The 20,137-nt window shown below is 34.4% G+C and overlaps 1 protein-coding gene across 1 annotated transcript in view; it reads left to right on the forward strand.

Annotated features, from left to right (window-relative positions):
- LOC109831413 overlaps positions 1-19,354 on the forward strand; it is a 31,561-nt gene extending 12,207 nt beyond the window's left edge. Inside the window, exons 12-28 of the mRNA XM_020398737.1 lie at positions 182-330; positions 431-501; positions 587-757; positions 915-986; positions 6,527-6,628; positions 6,715-6,804; positions 9,849-9,924; positions 10,004-10,103; positions 10,207-10,276; positions 10,392-10,571; positions 13,913-14,035; positions 14,128-14,211; positions 17,042-17,226; positions 17,314-17,452; positions 17,541-17,600; positions 17,860-17,964; positions 18,979-19,354. Of these exons, the coding sequence (XP_020254326.1) occupies positions 182-330; positions 431-501; positions 587-757; positions 915-986; positions 6,527-6,628; positions 6,715-6,804; positions 9,849-9,924; positions 10,004-10,103; positions 10,207-10,276; positions 10,392-10,571; positions 13,913-14,035; positions 14,128-14,211; positions 17,042-17,226; positions 17,314-17,452; positions 17,541-17,600; positions 17,860-17,964; positions 18,979-19,092 (1,891 nt within the window). The 3' untranslated portion in view covers positions 19,093-19,354. The remainder of the gene's footprint in view (positions 1-181; positions 331-430; positions 502-586; positions 758-914; positions 987-6,526; positions 6,629-6,714; positions 6,805-9,848; positions 9,925-10,003; positions 10,104-10,206; positions 10,277-10,391; positions 10,572-13,912; positions 14,036-14,127; positions 14,212-17,041; positions 17,227-17,313; positions 17,453-17,540; positions 17,601-17,859; positions 17,965-18,978) is intronic.

Here is a 20,137-nt window from a genome sequence, read left to right on the forward strand (position 1 = left end):
CAGGGCAGTAAAACTCTGAATTGCTTTATTTATTGTATGATAAATGGGTTTGAAGATAGTATTGTTGGCATTTTGTTGGTGCTTTAAAATCGTATATTACCTATTATTTCTCGTCTTTAGCCATATCTGCATCATTATCTTGCTGTTGATCAACCAACTTTTTTGGTCACATGATATGTAGGGGTCCAAAATTTGGCTATCGTGGAAAAGTGGTCCTTGCTTTTGAAGAAAATGGATTATCAAAAATTGGAGTTAGATTTGACAGACAAATTCCTGAGGGCAATGATCTTGGGGGTCTGTGCGAAGAAGACCATGGTTTCTTTTGTGCTGGTGATCTCCATGTTCAGGCTTTTTGAACTTATTTGCATGATTTAATTTGCTTTTGCCTTTTGCTAATTATTCAACCTGTTTTCTCTCTCTCGCTATCAAGCCCGCTTGCTTCGACTAGATAATTCTGGAACTGAAGATAATGATAAGGATTCCTATGAAGAGTTACAAGAGGTAGGTTCGGCTTTTTTCCATTTAGACTAATGTTCTTTGAGATTTTCCATTGCTACTCTTGCGCTTATTTACTCAAGTATATTAGGTTGTATCTGAAGAAAGTAAAAATGGTCCTTTCATTATATTTATTAAAGACATAGAAAAATCAGTGACGGGAAGCATAGAGTCGTCCTTAGTTCTAAAGGGCAGACTTGATTTCCCACCTGGCGTTTTGGTAATTGGCTCCTACACCCAAACAGATAGCTCCAATGAGAAGGTAATGCTTGTCGTTCCTCCTTTCCCTTTTTCCTTTGATCTTTCTTCAATGTTTTCTTTTTCTTTTTTGTGATTTTTACTTCATGCAGGATGAGTGTTTATCCTGATACCCTGACATCTTTTTCCTTACTAATCTTCTCGGGTTAATCAATTTGCAGGCTAATCCTTGTGGTCATCTTTTTAAAAAATTTGGGAGCACCCAGGCAGCACTTCTAGACTTAGCTTTCCCAGTAAGTTTGAACTTGAAGTTTGAACAAGTATTGAATGCTCTGGTCTTCCTTAAGATTGTTCAGTTGTTCCTGTTTTACCTTGTTTTTCTCAGACAAATTTTAGTTATACGTTTTGTGTGATTCTGATAGTGGTTACTCCTCGTGCTTAGCGACATAAAATTGGCCATATGTGGCAAAGAGGATACGTGTCATATGAACCATAGACGTCGTTGCATATTTTCTGCATCTGAATATGCCTGTGTGTTCGCGACACACACAAAGGGTGTAACTTCATAAACTTTTTTGGCAATATCTTGAGTTCCTATCATAGATGAAATCACTTTTTCTTAAATTTCAAATAAACAGCTTGTTAGAACAAGTGCACAATTCCGTGGAAATAATTGCGAAGAACAAGCACAAGAGTAAACAACAAGCAATCACAAATACAAAGTTTTACATGGTTCACCCAATTTGGGCTATCTCCACGGTAGAGGTGTCAAAGAAATTCTACTCTAGAATAGGGAAATTAGTACAAGATCTCAAAAGGCAAAAGCTTAACTCTCAAGAACCCTCTCTAAACTCTCTGTTGTTTCTCCAGAAAAATGCAATGACGGCAGACTAACCTGAAAAGTGTTTTGATGATATCCTAAATGCCCCTCAATTAGCCTTAATCGTGGGCTAGTCCTCATCGTTCATTTGAGAGATGCTTCTGTGATTAGGAGTCCGAAAAGCAATCCGATGAAGACTTATAATTCACGTGAACTGAAGTGTCCTCAGGTGCTGGAAACCAACAAACTGGACTAGAGTCCAAAGTCAATTAGGACTTTAATAATAACATCAAGTGTCATTATTTAATAGAGTTCACAATGAGATGCAGCTATCCAATTTATCACTGGATAATAGCTCATAAGTAGTAAGAATTCTTGTGGGTTTTGAGGCCTAGTTCAACACAGCTTGCGGTAACAACACAACTTTCTTTGTACCTCTTTGCTTCACTAGAAATCCTAATTTTTGCTCCTTGTACAACTGTTAGTATTACCTGAGGTCTGTACCCTACACTATCTCATCCTTAGTCTTTTATATAAATTATATAGTTTTACATAAGTTGATTCAGTAACAGCTTTTGAGCTTTCTTTCTGATTGCATAATTTTAATTTTATATTTCCTGCATTTTTTCTGATGCATAATGTTTACGGATTTCCCCTTTGCCTTATTCGTTCTAATTTCGTCATTCCACTATCAGTTCTCTTTAATATACAATGAAATATTTCTAGAGTCTAATAATCTCTTTGCTATTCTTAAAGTCCCTTCTATTGCACCAAACTGTGAAATTATGGTGAGGCTTGAAATTTATAATTTTACTCTCTGACATGCCCCCGCCATTTATTGAGTCAAAATGTGGACTGAAGCAACATCATTTTTTAATCTGTTTTAAAATGTATGGCTGGTGGGATTTGAACCTGGGTTGCGTTAGTAGATCTAGGGGTGGCAAACGGGTCGGGTTGGGTCATTTCGGGGCAGGTCATGACCCGACCCATATAAGTCTGACCAGGACCCAACCCATTTAATAAACATGTCATGTTACCCAACCCATTTATTAAATGGGTCACCCAACCTACAAAGTGACCTATTTAAGTTTAATGGGTTCGTGGTGAAATGCTCTGCAGGACGCTCAACAAATCATGGATCTTTCTTATCTCAAAAGAAGAGGAGAATGAACTTCTTTACATTGTTTAATTACAAAGAAATAATAGCAAAATGATGCCCTATAAAATCAACTGTAGCTAATGAGAATTAGTCTTTATGATATAGAGCACTGAGAACAAAATCAATTAAATTTGCTTGCATAAACATCAATTGAATCATAAACCCATTTAAAAATCAAACGGAAAAATAAAGAAAAATACAAAATAAGCAAATCTAAAATGATTGTGGCAGAAAAATATGATCTTAACTAAGAAATTAAAGTATTCAAATCAATTACACACCTTTAATTGAGAAATTGGCGTACTTTAATCAATAAACCCTAAAAGTCTTAACATTTAGAAGACAAACTGAAAAGAACTTGTCTTCAAAGCCAGTGCTGAACTTCCCGATTGTAGATCACACAAACTTCATTGATATACTAGGGAATTTAGAACGAAAAAGCAAAAGGACTTGGAGTTTATGTCAAGCTCAGAAGCTACACGAGAAAGGAGCGAACAAAGAATCTATGGTGCTCGTCGTTGCCGATCGCCGCCTCCGTCGCCGATCTTCTCCTTCGCCAATCGCTTCCACTGTCGCTGCTTATACATTCTGGTGCCGGTTGCCGATCCCCATTGCTTTTGGTGGTTTCAGATGAGAAAACCTTGGCATGAGGAGGAAAAGAAAGAGGTGCTGATTTGGGGTTAGGTAACAAACGAGTCATAATTGGGTAATCTAGGGTTGACCCGGTTATTATATGGGTAACTCGGGTTGCCCCGAATATTACCTGTACCCATTTAACTTGACCCGAATTCAGGTCAGTGGGTCAGGTCAAAGTTTGTCATCCCTAGTTGGTACCATGTTGAAGTTCCTTCTACTACACCAAAACTCCTAGGGAATGGTGGGTTGAAATTTATAATATTATACTATAGAAACTACTTTCATTACAACCAGAGATTATTCACCATGATAGTGGTTTCTTTATCTATTTTCCTACTATATCTTGTCCTTTAATGTTCTGATTTTCTCTGCTTTGACGTTGCAACATTTTGTCCCTGTTTCTTGTCCATGTAGTTTCTTTTTCCTCTCGATCGAAATCTAGTTACCATCAATCAATCCTTGCATCTTGTGTGCTCAAGCCCTATCCCGCTATAAATTTACAATTTTTACATGATATCTGTCTTGAAAGCACCCTAATGCCACTAGGAAAGAACCCTAGATGGGGGTGAATAGGGTTTATGCTAATCTAATCCGGTTTATGCCAAATTAAAACTTTACGAACAAATATATCCTAGCACAAGAGATATGAACAATATATGTGCAAGGATAATAAACCAAGGGCAATATGAACACAAACAAGAGAGTGAGAATATAAACAATAAGCAATACACAAAGGCGATATAAGATATGAACACAAAAATAAGTACGCTAATACAATCACAATCACAAACACAAGATATGATCACGGAGTTCGGTCCCCCACGATCTAAATCTCCGCTCCTCACCTCGAGGAGATCTCCACTATCATACCGGGTTTTCTATGCTTACCCGAAAAACATTTACACCTCACAATGTCGGTTTTCAATGCTCACCGATCAACATTCACAATCACTCACAATGTAACTACACTACCACCTCAAGTGTTGGTCTCTAGCCCGTGTCTCCCTCAAGTGTTAGGAATTATAATCTCTCTCTAGGCATTATCATCTACCCACTCCTCTTGGGACGATCCCGTTTCTCACCACGCACTCATCTTGGTATACTAGTGTAATACAAAGTGAACCTCATAATTATAGCTCAATACAATAATCAATTTTCTAGTTCACCGAAAACTTTATAACTTACACACTTGCAATTACACTTCACACCCTCTAAGTGTTGGTCTAGCCCGTGTCACCTTCCTCAAGTATTCGGAATTACCACCTCTCACTAGGTTTTACTACCGACCCCGTCTCTCACCAACCACTTCTCTTGGTGTCCAAGTGTAATACAATGTGTAACTCAATGAAGCTCACAAATATAAATTTGTTCTCTACAATAGATGAGAACACAATGTAGGCTCACACTCAATGTCACGCAAACCCCACAACCTAAATTATACAATGTATAAAAATACAATAAGTTCAATGGTTATGTATGTAAACGATGAGTAAATAAAATCAACTAAACTCAATATAAACACTAGCTTAATGAATTGATATCAAATGATATAAATATAAAGCTAGATTGAGTTTAGAAAACTTCTCTATGGATAACAAGAGAGTGGGAGAAGAGTGAATGCTCAAACACCAAAGGATGATCTCCACTTGCTCTTGTGAAAGTTTCTTCACTAACTTGTAAACACACGAAACAAACTTTGGAACCCTTAAACAAAACTTGTAAACACTTTTTTTAGAACTTTTCTCTAGTTAAATTGAATTGAGGAAATGTGGGGGTATTTATAGAAAACCCCAAAGCCAAGAGAAACCAATGCAAAAAGACTAAAAACCTAAATCTGTAAAAGGCTAAAAAAACTAACCGTTACAGCATCAGTTGACTCAGTCGACGGTCGACTGATGAGCTGATCGTTAGAGGCATTTTCCAGCTCATCAGTCGACTGACGGACCTTACCAGTCGACTGATGATCCCATCAGTCGACTGGTCAGTCGATCAAAACAATACATAAACTTTTTATTATTCCAGACACTTTCTTCAGTCGACACATCAGTCGACTTACCAGTCGATTGATAACAGGTTATCAGCCTGAATCTTAGTAAAACTGATTTTTGAAGTGTCTTTAAAAATAGCAAATAAATTCTAAAAAATATAAAACTTTGGGAAATCATTGTAAACATGTAAATGAACATGTTACAAAAAGAATTTTTGAAATTGCACTTCACATTTGTGAAAACTCATCATTTTTCAAAACTAGTCCAAAACATAAAAATACAAAACACATGTTTTTGATATTTTAACTAAACCATGTTTTGAAAACTTTATAAACTGATTTTATAGACTTGATAAAAGATACAAACTATTGTTGTTAAGTCTATAAACCAAAAACTCAATATTATGCAAAAATAAAGTTTTGCACAATATGCATTTAACAAAATGATAAATATGAAACATGTATATATATGTAAACAATAATATAGGTTTCATATTTATATAAACTTGTAAACAATAAAACTAAAACATGTATATATATATATATATATATATATATATAACCAAAACTTGTATGTGTGTGTATGTGATTGAGCTTAAAGTACTAACACACATAATATAAAAACCTAAACTAAATATACCCAAGCTTGTGATCTTTAACGAAGCTCTATCTTGGTACACTTGCAGATGAAGCTTGAACTTTGATCTTCAACATGAATTGCATTGCTTCACTTCACTATTCCGCCAACCTCCATTGGATTTGATCGTGAATGCTCGATTCCATCCATCCTCTAACATGTTGTTTGTCTACAATCAATACAAAAACACGAACACTAGACAAATAACGTTAGATGTTAGATGTAAATTGTTTGTAAATCATCATCAAAACAAAAGGACCCAACATGTCTATCCTTCCTATATCGAAATAAATCTGCTTGACTATGACTTTTCCGTTTCAAAAATCTCTCTCTCTCTCTCTCTCACACACACACACAACATGTATTTATTCGCCAACTTTTAATTCATGGCTCTTCGTTCTTCATTGGCCATTACCTGCATGCATCCTTTTGAATCGTGATGAATGCTTACGAACACTAATTAAGATGCAATTTTCATTTGTTTCATGTTTACAATGCATATTCTAGCCTGTAGGACTTTAATGGGCTAGCTTTGATTTCATATTTTTAGTTGTCAATTGGTAGATTTAAATATTAGAGCTCACTGAAATGCAGGATAGCTTTGGAAGGTTGCATGAGAGAAGCAAGGAAGTTCCAAAGGCAATGAAGCAAGTAACCAGGCTTTTTCCAAACAAAATTTCCATCCAGCTTCCACAGGTACACTGCAGTGATGTACAAATTACCAATACTTTTTGCTATTTATCTTTGCAGAAAGTGTTCCTGAATATTATGGAAATATGTAGGAGGAGGCCCAACTTCTAGAGTGGAAACATCAACTAGACCGCGATATTGAAACTCTTAATGCCAAGTCGAACATTTTGAGTATCCGCTCTGTAAGTTGAACTTGGATTATAGCTGCTGACTTACTGATCCACTTTGAATTTTTGTAGAATGTTTGTCTGTCCTGCTTTCTGCAAATAGAAAATTGATGATGTTTTTGTACTGTGCCATGTTCCTTTTTCTCACATAACAACTTGATGCTTTTTCTTATGAAAAAACATATCATAATGTAAATTTACCCCCAAATGGCTGTCAATGATGCCTATAGGCTATAGTCTATTGCTTATTTAGCCTTTCCCTATAGAAAAGTTACAATTCTTGAGTACTTCTTGGAAGGTATAGACTCTGCTCCCTGTTTCCCTCTGTTCCTTTTTTTTTTAACTTATAGATCAACTGAGTCAAACCTATATCCTAATCACAGTAAAGCTCTCAAAACACTGACCTAAGCACCTCATATCCTCAATGTTATCAATTTTATCAAGAGGATATATAGCACAATGGTTAAAAGGCTTTGAAGGAACAGTAGAAGGTAAAAATATTATAGAGGAAATAAAATCAGAAGTGAATAATGCCAAAGCAATAGCTAAGTTTGGAAGAAAGTTATTAATCCGTTATATGGGAGTAATAGATGAACATGATGAAAATGAAATGTCTAAAAGAATAATAATTAGTGAATTAATATATTAATTAAATAATAATCAATAAGAATAATATTTATTCTCAAAAACAAAAACTATGAATAATTAAGTAAATAATAATTATAATAACTTTAACTATAATAATTATTTATTATGAAAAATAAAAGTTATTAATTAGTTAAGTAAAAATTAATTATTTCATAATATGAAATACATTTAATTAAAATATATTTATATACCACATTATTTGTAATTATTAATTACTAATATTGATATTAATTAATTAATTTAATAAAACTAATTGAAGAATAATTATTTATTCTAAAAGATAAAAATTATAAAAAGTAATTTAATAGTAATTATTAATTACTTTATTTATTGGTTAACTAATTAATAATAAGAATAATTACTTCTTAGAATATAAAATATAGATTATTAATTTAATAGCAATCATTAATAAAAGTATTTATTAATTAAATAATTAATAAGAATAACTATTTTATAATAACAAAATATTTGGTTTAATATATTTTATATATCACATTATTGATGGTTATTGATTACTAATATTGACACTATTTAATTAATTTCTTATTAATTAAATAATAATTATTAATATAATTTATTTATTTATTATTTCATAAGAAGATAATATTTAATTAAAATAATTCAATATTTAAAGGGATGAGGGTTTTATGGTCTTTTGGCATTAATAAGTAAAACTACTTATAAGTAGGAAAAATTAAGTTAGGATTTCCCAACTTGTTTTTTGGCTACTTATGAGTTAAAAATAAGTAGATAAGTGAACCTTCACCAAACATGAGTTTGGTGACTTATAAGTAAAAAGTTACTTGTAAGTGAAACGAGTAACTTATAAGTATGTTGCCAAATATGTTCTTAGTCCTAGAGGTTGCTGAACCAATCTCTGGGACTTAATACACTTATTTATTTATTTTTCATTTTTTCCCTTATGACCAGAGGACGGGGTATCTCTATGTTCGAACACTTGCACTCTTTTTAATCATACATACTCTTACTGTCTTGTTATATGTTACCATACTTTTTGTATTCTAATGATTCAATGTCCATTTTCATGCTATAAAGTATACATTTGTTGATAAAAGTATATAAACAACAACTGAAAGTTAGGGTTATCAAAGCACATTCTCCTGGAATGCTGCTTCGCATCCATGCTAGGCATGAAATATTTTCATTTTCCTTCTGCCAATTTCTCACCCTTAGTTGTTTTCTATCATTGGCCGCCCATCTAACATGTTGTTCCTCTACCTTGGCTCCTGTTGCTCCCATCCAATATATTTAAATTTCAGAGTGCGTCTATGCTTTTGTATCTTCTTCACTCTCACTCAGGCCGATATATAAGTGACCCAATTATATCCATTCTACTTAGACCATAACCCTTTCTGCTTCAAGTTCGGCTTCATCCTCGCAAATTGTTCTTTTAGCGTTGGTAACATTGTTATCAACAACCAAACCTGAAATGCACGTTTTAGATTTTATATCATTCCCACACTAATGTAATTGAAGTGATTAGTTTAAGATGAGGGCATACGAGGCTGTAGGTTTTAGCACTCATGGTTTTCTGGACACATCTTCACAGGTGAAATCTAGCAGTAGATTTTTCTTTTTTGCTTCTATTTAAGTTGCATTGGAGCGGGTACATGTACGAGTACCGGTACGGAACACGACAAATTTGTAAAATGTAGGGTATAGGTACACGACTACATTTAAACTAATAATTTATGCGAGGTCATTATTGTTTGGCAATTCATGTCATATTAGAAAAATAAAATTCATATCACATTTTAATGTTATTATTATTATCATTATAAATTGAAAACGGCTTGTTTTTGAACTAGCCACCCCTTTAAGATTAAAGTTTTGAACTTGGATGTGGCCTGAAACGAACCCAGCCCGTCTAATGACCCTGAAGAAATGGATGTGAAGTGTAGGATATATGCCAAGAAGTGTATGACAAGTGTTTTAAATTAAAACATATACCATATAATTGTGTAGATGTCTGAATATATTTATGCATATATCCAAGGAGTATCCATATAGTTTCGGTACAGGTATGTGTCGGGTATATGTCATGTATGGGTACAACTTCATGATAGAAATACCGAGTAACATAGGCTGCTATGAATTTTGAGTTGCAAGGTTGTCCTATAACCCTATTAGTAGCTGATGCTTAAATCTTAATGCAAAACGAGTTATACTATCCTCTTTGTGAATGCCAGTCCACATGTTATTCTAACTGCTTTAGAAGCTGGAAGAAGAGTGCTGTTACTAACAGTTTATTTGTGAATTACTAAAATCTAAATTGATCTTACTTTGTTGTATTGATTGAGTGTTCTGCCTAATGGTTTCTTCGTGATTCTTTCTCATTAGGGGACGTTAATTTTTCATTATTTTGATTTCAATTCTTCATGGTTGTCCAGTTTCTATCCCGTAGTGGACTGGAGTGCAGTGATCTTGAAACCATAGACATAAAAAATCAAGCACTTACTACGGAAGGTGAGCAAGTTGGTCTCCATTTCCTTCATAGTTTGTTTAGCTCATGTGAACCATCTGTAATGAGTGGTTTTATATACAGACATCGACATGATAGTTGGTTTTGCTCTTAGTCATCATCTTAAGCACAGTACAATTGAATCATCTTCTAAGAATGATAAGCTTGTGCTTTCCCTTGAAAGGTTAGATTATTCTTTATCTTCATTTTTCCTTCTATAAGAACTTGAGGAACAAGATATATTTTTGGCTTGTAGCATATTCATATTATGTTTATCAATTTTACAGCATTAGGCATGGGCACAGTTTGCTCGAAAACATTCAAAGTGATACCAAGTGTTCAAAGAAATCGCTCAAGGTAATTATTGTACACCCACCTTCTCTTCTGCTTACAGCTTTATCTGCTGCAGTGAGCTTTTGTTGTCTAATTAAGTTTTTGGATCCTATGAAGTTGACATCCTGAAGGTTTTCAGGATGTTGTTACTGAAAATGAATTTGAGAAGAGGCTTCTGACTGAGGTTATACCTCCTAACGATATTGGAGTTACATTTGATGACATTGGGGCATTGGAAAATGTAAAGGACACCTTGAAGGAGTTGGTGATGTTACCATTGCAAAGGCCAGAGTTATTCTGTAAAGGACAATTAACAAAGGTACTGGATCTTTTCAGCCTACCAAATGGGAGATTTATATGTACTATTGATGTTCTGATCTCGGTTGATAACAATGATAATCAAAACTCATCTAACCATCATGGTATCGGTGTGAATGCTAGAAAAAATCTTTACTGCCATCTTGTGTGGAAAAGAAACTTTATGAAACAGAAAAGTTCTTTTGATTCATGTTTTTGTTTGTACTAAAATGAATTAATAGAGGCTTCTTACAGTAGTTAGCTTTTATTTTATGTTATTTTATTTTTTCGTGTGATACTCTGGGAAGTTTGGAAGTGAACCCACACTAAGGTGCAATGTGTATAAAAGTGGAAGCGCAAGGCAAAGGGTTAGACCCTTTAATGAAGCGAAGCGTGATGCGTAAGCCTCATGAGTTTAATTATTTTACTTTTAAAGTTTGTAAGAAGTATGAACATAAAGTATATGGTGGTATAATAATTTACAAATAAATACATTCATGTCCTAATTAGCAAATAGGATTAAAATATATGAAGTATAGATTCAAATCATAATAAATTGATTCACATGCATAACTTATATATATCTTGTTTACACTCACATGGTCACATTGAAGGTCATTTTAATGTTAGTCAAAAATCTTTTTATATCCTTCTATCTTGATTAAAGCGTGCGCTTCAAAAAAGAAGCACTGCATGAAGCACGCGAAGCACACACTTCAGTTATGCTTTAAGTGATGAGGCATAAGCTTCAAGGGAATAGCTTCTCTCTTGAGTTTTGAAGTGTTTACCCTTCAAAAAGTTGTAAAGTTAGTTTCAAAGCGAGTTTCAAAAAAAGCTTTTTTAAAACATTGCTAAGGTGATACTACATCCGGACTTATATGTATACGTAGCGTACTCCCACACCCACCCCCCAGCGCGCAGCAATGAAAGCAGTATATTTGGCCAGATACTATTGTTGAGGTCTAAAGATAAATAAGTTTTATTAAATTCAAAACTTGGCCTGTAAGTTTTGATTTCTTTTATCCAGGTGACAATCATAACTGTTGATTAGTTGCCACTTGGACTCTGTTTTTCTTCCCTCTGTTGCCAGTTGTTAATGTTTTCACACTATAATAGTTCTTTTTCCTTCTTTTTGTGCATCTGCGTATGCTTCTTCTTTTATCTTTTCTTTATCTTATTCTTCTGTTTTCCCCTCCCTTTTTTGGGCTGAGGGGTGAGAATGGTCGAGAGAGTTCTAGGTTCTTTTTGGCCTTTTCCATTTTCTCTTCTCTCTTTGGCATAGTGCACTCTTTCTTTTCTTCTTGGTTCCTTTTAATTGCGATTTTAGACTTTCTTGCTTATAGCTGCTGCATTTCCTGTTCAGATGTGATGGTTTTAGGCTTTTAGCCTTACTTTGCTCTATGGCAGTTAATACCTGTACTACAAGTCAGAAATGATTAGAAAATCTGTGGCATCTTCATCCTGCAAGTTCAAATTTCTATTCTTCATCTTTGAGACCCATGAATTGTTCCTTCGGTCACCTTTTTGAAACTATATTTGGAAGTACTGTTTGCATGCAATGCTGGATGCAACTTAGTTAATTTGTAGCTTTGTATCTTAAGCCTCATTTGGTACGCATGAAAGGGTGGGAATGGAATGCTCTCATTTCAACTTTCTCATTCATGCATACCCGACACAATATCTTTTTAGAAGCTAGAATGCTCATTCTCACTTCTCATGCATTTCCCTTTATGTGAGAATGGGCATTCCAAATGAGACGGTAGTAATGGGCATTCCTACGTAAGTGGGAATCAAAATTTTGAAATAATATCTTGATTGCTTATTAATTACTCATACCAAAAATAAAAAAGATTGTCATTCCTACTTAATTCCCTAATCGCACCCAAACGCGAGAATGAGAATGAACATTCCATTCTTGCAGTTATTCCATTACATTCCTTAATTCATTCCATTCTTGCAGTTATTCCATTACATTCCTTAATTCATTCCATTCTCACTTGACTTGAATTTCACGTACCAAACGAGGCGTTAGGTTCTTCGTGTCCCTTGAATTCTCATCTTTGAATGTTTTAATTCATGATTGTATTAATCAAAGGATTCAAGGGGAATTGGGATCTAGCTTTGTCTATGCCGTGGTTATTTGTGATGCATTATCCTTCTTTCTCTGCGACCTGTTAATAGCTTATTCTGTCTGCATAATGTCACTACCAGTGCTGCTCGTTACTTTTGCATGACTGTAGATCCTTGAATGACTGTGTATCCTTGACGACTATTAACAAGCGTCATTTTTTAAATATGCTCTAATAATTTATGCACGACCTAGAAAATTATATCTTATATGCTGTGACGCATGTTTGCTATGTCCTTCATGCTTTAGTAGGTCATTATCCTTGAGATTAGTTTCATCTTTTACTGAACTTAATGCCAGGAAGTTCATTGCGGTGCTAATCTGAGCAACCTTTTTCAATCAACAGTGTTATGCCTGTACATTCATTTTTGCCACCACTTCTATGAATTACACATCTGTATAGCAGTTCAGTTTGTGATGTCGCTGCGACAACAACAAATCCGAATCTCAAAGCATATGAGTATCTATTTGTATGACTCCATGATCAACTGATGGATTCATATTTCCATCTTGTTACACCAAGAAGTATTTGAAACTAAGGGAGTTTAGTGAATAAAATTCGAAGAAATCTATTATTGGACTATAATAGCTATCGGGCATATACATCTGTTGAGTATGAAAAAACCTAAACATAAAGTGCTTCAACTCGTAGAACTTTTTATCACATTCACATTTAAAGTGGGTAATGAGAGAGTGGCACCATTTCAGTAGGATTATTTCTGAGGTGTTTCTGCAGAAATTCTAGTTAATTTTCCTTGAGAAAAAGTAAACCACAGTCCTCTTGTGTTATTACTCTTGTAATTTCTAAACATTGAGAACAAACCCTCTACCATCTACATCAAGGATTCCACTATTTATATGTTAGTCCAGTTTATTTTAGGAACCATGCATAAAAATGAACTTTCAGAATAGGCTATCTTTATCAGTTATAATGGATTTGTTTTTTTGAGCCTGCTTCACCTTAATTGTTATTTTGAGCATAATCACTATGAGCGATTAGTTGAACTATGTATTCCTGTAGTCAGTTGCTTAGGGTGTAAATCCAGGTTAATGTCAGTACCCTATAGCTTTATGCCCCATATGATATGGCTAATTCTTTTGATAAGAATCTATATTTTCTAATAGGTAGTAGTGTTTATCTTTTCCTCGGATGGGTCATGTGTCTCTGCTATTATGACTGCAGAGTGCATCTTATTACCAAGTTAATAATGGAAAGATTCTCTTTCTGTCTCCAGCCTTGTAAGGGGATACTGCTCTTTGGTCCTCCCGGTACAGGGAAAACAATGCTTGCTAAAGCTGTTGCAACAGAGGCAGGTGCTAATTTTATTAATATATCATCTTCAAGCATAACCTCCAAGGTACTATTCCGATATCACAATTATAATTTGGGCAATTACTTACACGTTTCTCTTTCTTGCCATTCTCTAATGCCTTCTAACCTTTGTGGCAGTGGTTTGGTGAGGCGGAGAAGTATGTGAAAGCAATTTTCTCTTTAGCAAGTAAAATTTCCCCAAGTGTCATCTTTATTGATGAGGTTAGTAACAGAATTTCTGTGATTATCTTTATTTCTTTAATTACTACGATTTAGGATCCTCATATGAATGATGTACTACAATTAGACATGGAAATTCTTCTACTGAGAGACATTAGGAGATATAGTTACAGGGTACGTAGTATGTAGCTGGTTGTGGTACGAATCCGAGTATGCAATTCACCATTTGGAAAATTTGGATTCAATGAGCTGTACCTTGCTTTGGTACGCAAGTTCGGTTTGTGGGACATTGTATAACTATTTTGGGTGTGCTTACCATTTTCCAAAATGTATAGGAGAAAGCTAGATACCAGAAAACTAATTATGCATTTCAATATTTTTCATACAGAATACTTAAAAATTATTCTTTTTTATAGATTTTGTGTTTTGTTCTGTTTTTCTTTTCACACAGTTTGTGTTGGTATCAAGGTTTCATTTCACATTTTATTAACACGGGTATTTAGTTACATTAAAGTCATTGACTCATATATCCTATTGTGCCTCCGTTTACTCGATTGCGCATATTGCATTGCGTCTTGTACATGTACACTTAAAAGGGATTCTGCGCCCTGCATACTTAATTGTAAGCGATACGGTAATTTTGGGGAACTAATTCGTGTATTTGAGAGAATGAGTTCGCAAATGCATCGGGAATTGGTTCCTAAGAACTATACCGACGATGTCAGGGGGGGGTTAGGAATGCTTTACGAACTATATAATATATATATATAATAATATATATAATATATATATATAATATAATATATATATATATATGTAATATAGGTGAAAATCCTATCTAACGTTATAAGTGAAAGGAAATGAGGTTTCACCAAACTTTAATCCAGGATCTTACGAGGGATTCCCTTGCATGATATGAAGGAACTTTCTTATATTAATAAATGAGTGCTTAAAAAGTATTTTGTGATAACTATTCGCCTATGCCACTGTAGTTCGATAGGAGTCTTGTCTGCTATATATATATATATATACTATATATATATCATATATATAGTATATAATTATAATTAGACGAGAGAGAGAGAGAGAGCAAGACTCTCTCTCTATGTATGGTATATTATATATATATAAATATTATATATAATCATAATATTAGCACATATCATAGAGAGAGAGACTCTCTGGCTCTATATATATAATATATATATATATATATATATATATATTATATTAATTATATAGTATAATAATATGATATATAATATATATATATACTATAGTAATATCTATACATAAGAGAGAGAGATCCTTAATGTCAATCTTAATGGACCATTTACCAACTTTCTTATCAATTGATGAACCTAGGGATCCATGCAAGACATAAGGAGCTTTAATATATATATATATACACACACACACACACACATACAGTGTTTTCAAGGGCGCGCGTCTCATTGCGCCTTACGATGCGGGGCGGTGTCGAAGCGCTCCACATCTGATGCAGGAGCGCTTTTTGCGCCTCGCGTTCATCCTTACTTTGTGTAGGGTGCATATAGTACATATCCTCGTATAGTTTTATTTGTTAACATTTCAATCGAATCTTTATACTTGATATTCCATATCCCAAAAAGTAAAATAAATCAATTAGGCCTTTTTAATAGCCTTCAATTGAGGACAATTACTAATCCTTTGCTTGGATATTAATCTTGATTTAACATTTGATTTAAAATTTTATGAATTTTGCTACTACGTTGGGTGTTAGCATTAGAAATTAAGGCATTATATTGTGATTTTGTAGTAATATATTATTTATCATGATATTTTTTATGTAAATTCTAAAAACATGTTCTTTCGCGCTTGATTACATATATTGAAAAATTATGTGTGCGGTGTGCGCCTCGCATCACTCGGGCGCGTGCATCGCGTTGCGCCTTGCGCATGTGCGCATAAAGATGCTTTGCGACCCGCATTGCGTTTTGCGCATTGACAACACTGTGTGTGTGTATATATATATATAGATAGATAGAGAGAGAGAGAGAGAGAGAGAGAGAGAGAGAGAGAGAGAGAGAGAAGTGAACTTATGTCAACTTAAGTGGACAAGAGGCATTTGTCCACCAAACTTTCTATCCACTCATATATATATATATATATATATATATATAAAAAATAAGGAGTGGAGAATTTTTAAAAAAAAGGCTATTTTTGAAAAATAATAAGCAAAACTGACCCTTTTATGAAAATATTAGCAGCATCGATCTCTAAGTGGCCAAAAAGTGGTCGATTTTGCAACATACTGATTTTAAAATGTATGAGACTAGTAGTCACGTGTAATTAGTGGTCGCTAATTACGGTTAATCTGAAATGGTCGTCTCGTGTATTTTGTGATGAAATGTTTAAGGTTTAATTAATGAGAACTAAATACACGGGACTTGTCCCGTGTATTTTAAAGCTGGATTTTTTCAAAATCGACCTCTTTTTAAAAAAGAGATTGGTTTTGCTAATAATTTTACAAAACGGTCGATTTTGCTAATTATTTTTAATAAGGGTCTTTTTTTAATTCTCAAATAATGAGTTCATTGTTGTGGAAGGCACGTCTTAAAGCTTGAAATAACAGACATAAATCATGGATAAAACTTTTTTGCTAAATGAACATTGCCTCCTTTATATCATGCATCTTTTTCTAGTAAATGAAAGAAGGAATACATGCAGTTGCTACTACAGTCAGTATCCTACAAGTGTAGATTTTATTGATCCTTTTTTTAGCATTTTCCTGAAGCTTCCGGTGCATTCTTTTACACTATGCATCCTACATAGGAGCATGAGTTGTCTGCTAAATCAATTATTGTGATCCCCAATCACCTTGCTATTGTAGGTTGACAGTATGTTGAGTAGGCGGCGAAATTCAGGAGAGCATGAAGCTATGCGCAAGATGAAAAATGAATTTATGCTAAACTGGGATGGTCTCCGTACAAAGGATAAAGAGCGAGTATTGGTGCTTGCAGCTACCAATAGGCCTTTTGACCTTGATGAGGCTGTTGTAAGGAGGCTTCCAAGAAGGTACCAAACTGATAACTCTAGCTGTAACGGCGCAGAATGAAAGTGTGTTGTACAGAATTTTGATGTGAAGCTTGGCACCTGCTGTAGATTAATGGTGAACTTGCCAGATGTATCAAATAGAGAAAAGATACTAAGAGTAATACTGGGCAAAGAAGATTTGGCACCTGATGTTGATTTAGAAGCAATAGCTAATATGACTGATGGATATTCAGGAAGTGACCTCAAGGTATATTTTTCTTTTAAATTCTTGCTGTTTTTTAAAAACTAACTAAAATGTTCAGTATTTTTAGCATGAAAACTTCTTCCTGTTGCAGAATCTTTGTGTTGCTGCTGCACATTGTCCAATTAGAGAAATTTTGGAGAAGGAAAAGAAGGTCTGACCGTCTGATTTAGATTCCTTAATTCTCGTTTATTTGGTTTTTGAACCCCATTTTCTTATTGCTTGCTATCTAGTGTTCAAAACATTTCAGGTCAATGCCAAAATGTGACTAGAGTAACATTGGCTATATTAACTGGTCAAATCATTTAATGGATTTATGTTGCACTTTTTTTCTTATTTAAAAGGACTATTTCTATCTTGTATGATTGTTTGCTTGGCTTAATAATGTAATAAGAATTTATCTCTATCTGCAGGAGAGGAATTTAGCATTAGCAGAAGGCAAACCAGTACCACAGTTACGCAGTGACCGGGACATTCGTCCTCTAAACATGGAAGACCTCAAATATGCACATGAGAAGGTTAATTTGTGATTTAGTTTTAGATATATATTTTTAGCCTAGGTTTCTCATAACTGCCAATCGCCAAATATACTCCTGTTGTATTATTTACTTCTGGTTCAACCTTGCAAATCATGTCTTTCCCTTTCTTCCAATGATGTACTTAAAATTCCATTTAATATTTGTTCTGGGTCACGAGTTTGTATCATCATCAGCAGCAGCACACCACCATTATCATCGTCGTCGTGAAAGCTGATTTAGTAGGAAACTCTGCCTTCATGTTCATATAGTTTTAGCCTCATGTTCACACGTGTTAACCTCAGTGAAGGTGAAACCCTCGAAATTCTCCTAGATCAAGAAAGGTTCTAGAAGAAGTTAAGTGTTCCAATCGGGAATTACATGGAACTCATTCCCAACTTCAAAATATTCTCCCGGACAAGTAAAAACTCAGGGAGGCATACAAGGTTTTTTATTTTATGTGACTGCATTTTACTTTCTCCTGTTGCAGTTGATGAGGTTCATCTATTTACACTTCTTATCCGCTTTTCACTACTGGCACAACATTTTCACCCTTTTTAATTTCTATTGCTCTTTTAGATGTGTGCAACTAGAGTGCTAATACATACATTGCATTGCTATTTCAGATGTTTGTCCAAAAAAGCATTCTCCATTTTTCCTCTTTTTTTGGCCCCCACCATCGTTTTGATCCTAGATGGTTCGGGAAGTATCTTTATGACCTGTCAGCGAGATGGTGTCATGTTTGATGAAATTAAGATTTAGATCTAATAGCATTCACAGTGTTATTTGTCCTATGTGACTGTATAACTTCACATGTATTTACACATTTGTTCCTCCATTACATTTGTTCGTCCATGGATTCTGGCGAACAAAAGAAATAAGGTTGTTTTAGAAACAGTCATAGCCATATATTCGGTAATGAGTGTGACTTAACCTACTGAATATTCTTACCATATGAAGTAAATTAAAAACTGGTTTGCTAACTCTGCATGTGTTCTTGTCAAATCCATGATGCAGGTGTGTGCGAGTGTCTCGTCGGAGTCTAGAAACATGAACGAGCTTCAACAATGGAATGATTTGTATGGAGAAGGTGGCTCGAGGAAGAAGGAATCGCTCAGCTATTTCATGTAGAAAGTATCTTAACCCTTTTGTCGTGTACAGTCTTTTTCTTTCTTTCCATTTCGTCGCGCACATTCTTTTTTTATCTTTCTGTTATACAACCTGCCGTACTGAAGAAAGAAAGCATCCAAAAGTATCTCATCGCGTGTTCCTGTTGTTTCCTCCTCGTTTCCCCCTCTTTTGTTCGCATCTAGTGAATCAAAAGTCCTTCATCGTGCCTGTTCTATTTTCTTCTGTTTTGTTCTGTAAGTTGCATTGCAGCTGTAGCTTGGGGATGCTGTTTTATGTAAATTATAATAGAATATAATCCCTTGAAGGGAATAAGGTGTTTAGGTTGCTGTACAAGTATTCTGGGTAGATAAATCTAATATAGATTTTGTTGATAATCAGACTTTTAAGGTTTGGATCTTCTTTTCGTTAATTTCTGTTACCTGCTGCTGTTTATTTCTAATCTTGTTTGTTTGAAATTTGCGATACTTCTCGTATCGAAAATTTTTTCTTGTAATAAGGGTATCATTATTGCTTGAGAAGTGAATCTTGGTGACAGTACTTTACTAATGTCTGAGAGAGCTTCTCTGAGGGATGGAGTCTTGTATATATTCTACTGTTAGTAGTTAGATATCTTTCTTTGGGTTTCTTGTTATTCTTTGTACTTAAATTGTTATTTTGAAATATTTACCCCAGAGCTCTGCTTGGTTGCAACTTGAGCCATGTTGATGTTATTATAGGAATTACATTTTTCAGGGGGAAACTACTACTGGTCTGAACAGAATCAAGAGAGCAGCGCTTGCCCATTTTCATGGGCCTTGACAAAAAAATCTGAAGTGACAGGTCACTGAAAATTTCAATATGGAGAGTGAACTTGAGCTGTAAGTAATTTAATCATGTATCACTTGACAATAGATTTAAAAAATACAAATTGGTTTGTAGCTCTTATTGGTGCTCTTATACAACCATAACTATCATCTCCTACAGATAGAGGTTGGTTCAGATAAAATTCAAATCCATATTTTTGTAACCAGCACACCCATATAGGGTTCAAGGATTCTTCCTGCTT

Source organism: Asparagus officinalis, chromosome 2 (assembly GCF_001876935.1).
Source record: "Asparagus officinalis chromosome 2, Aspof.V1, whole genome shotgun sequence".
Taxonomy (NCBI): Eukaryota; Viridiplantae; Streptophyta; class Magnoliopsida; order Asparagales; family Asparagaceae; genus Asparagus; species Asparagus officinalis.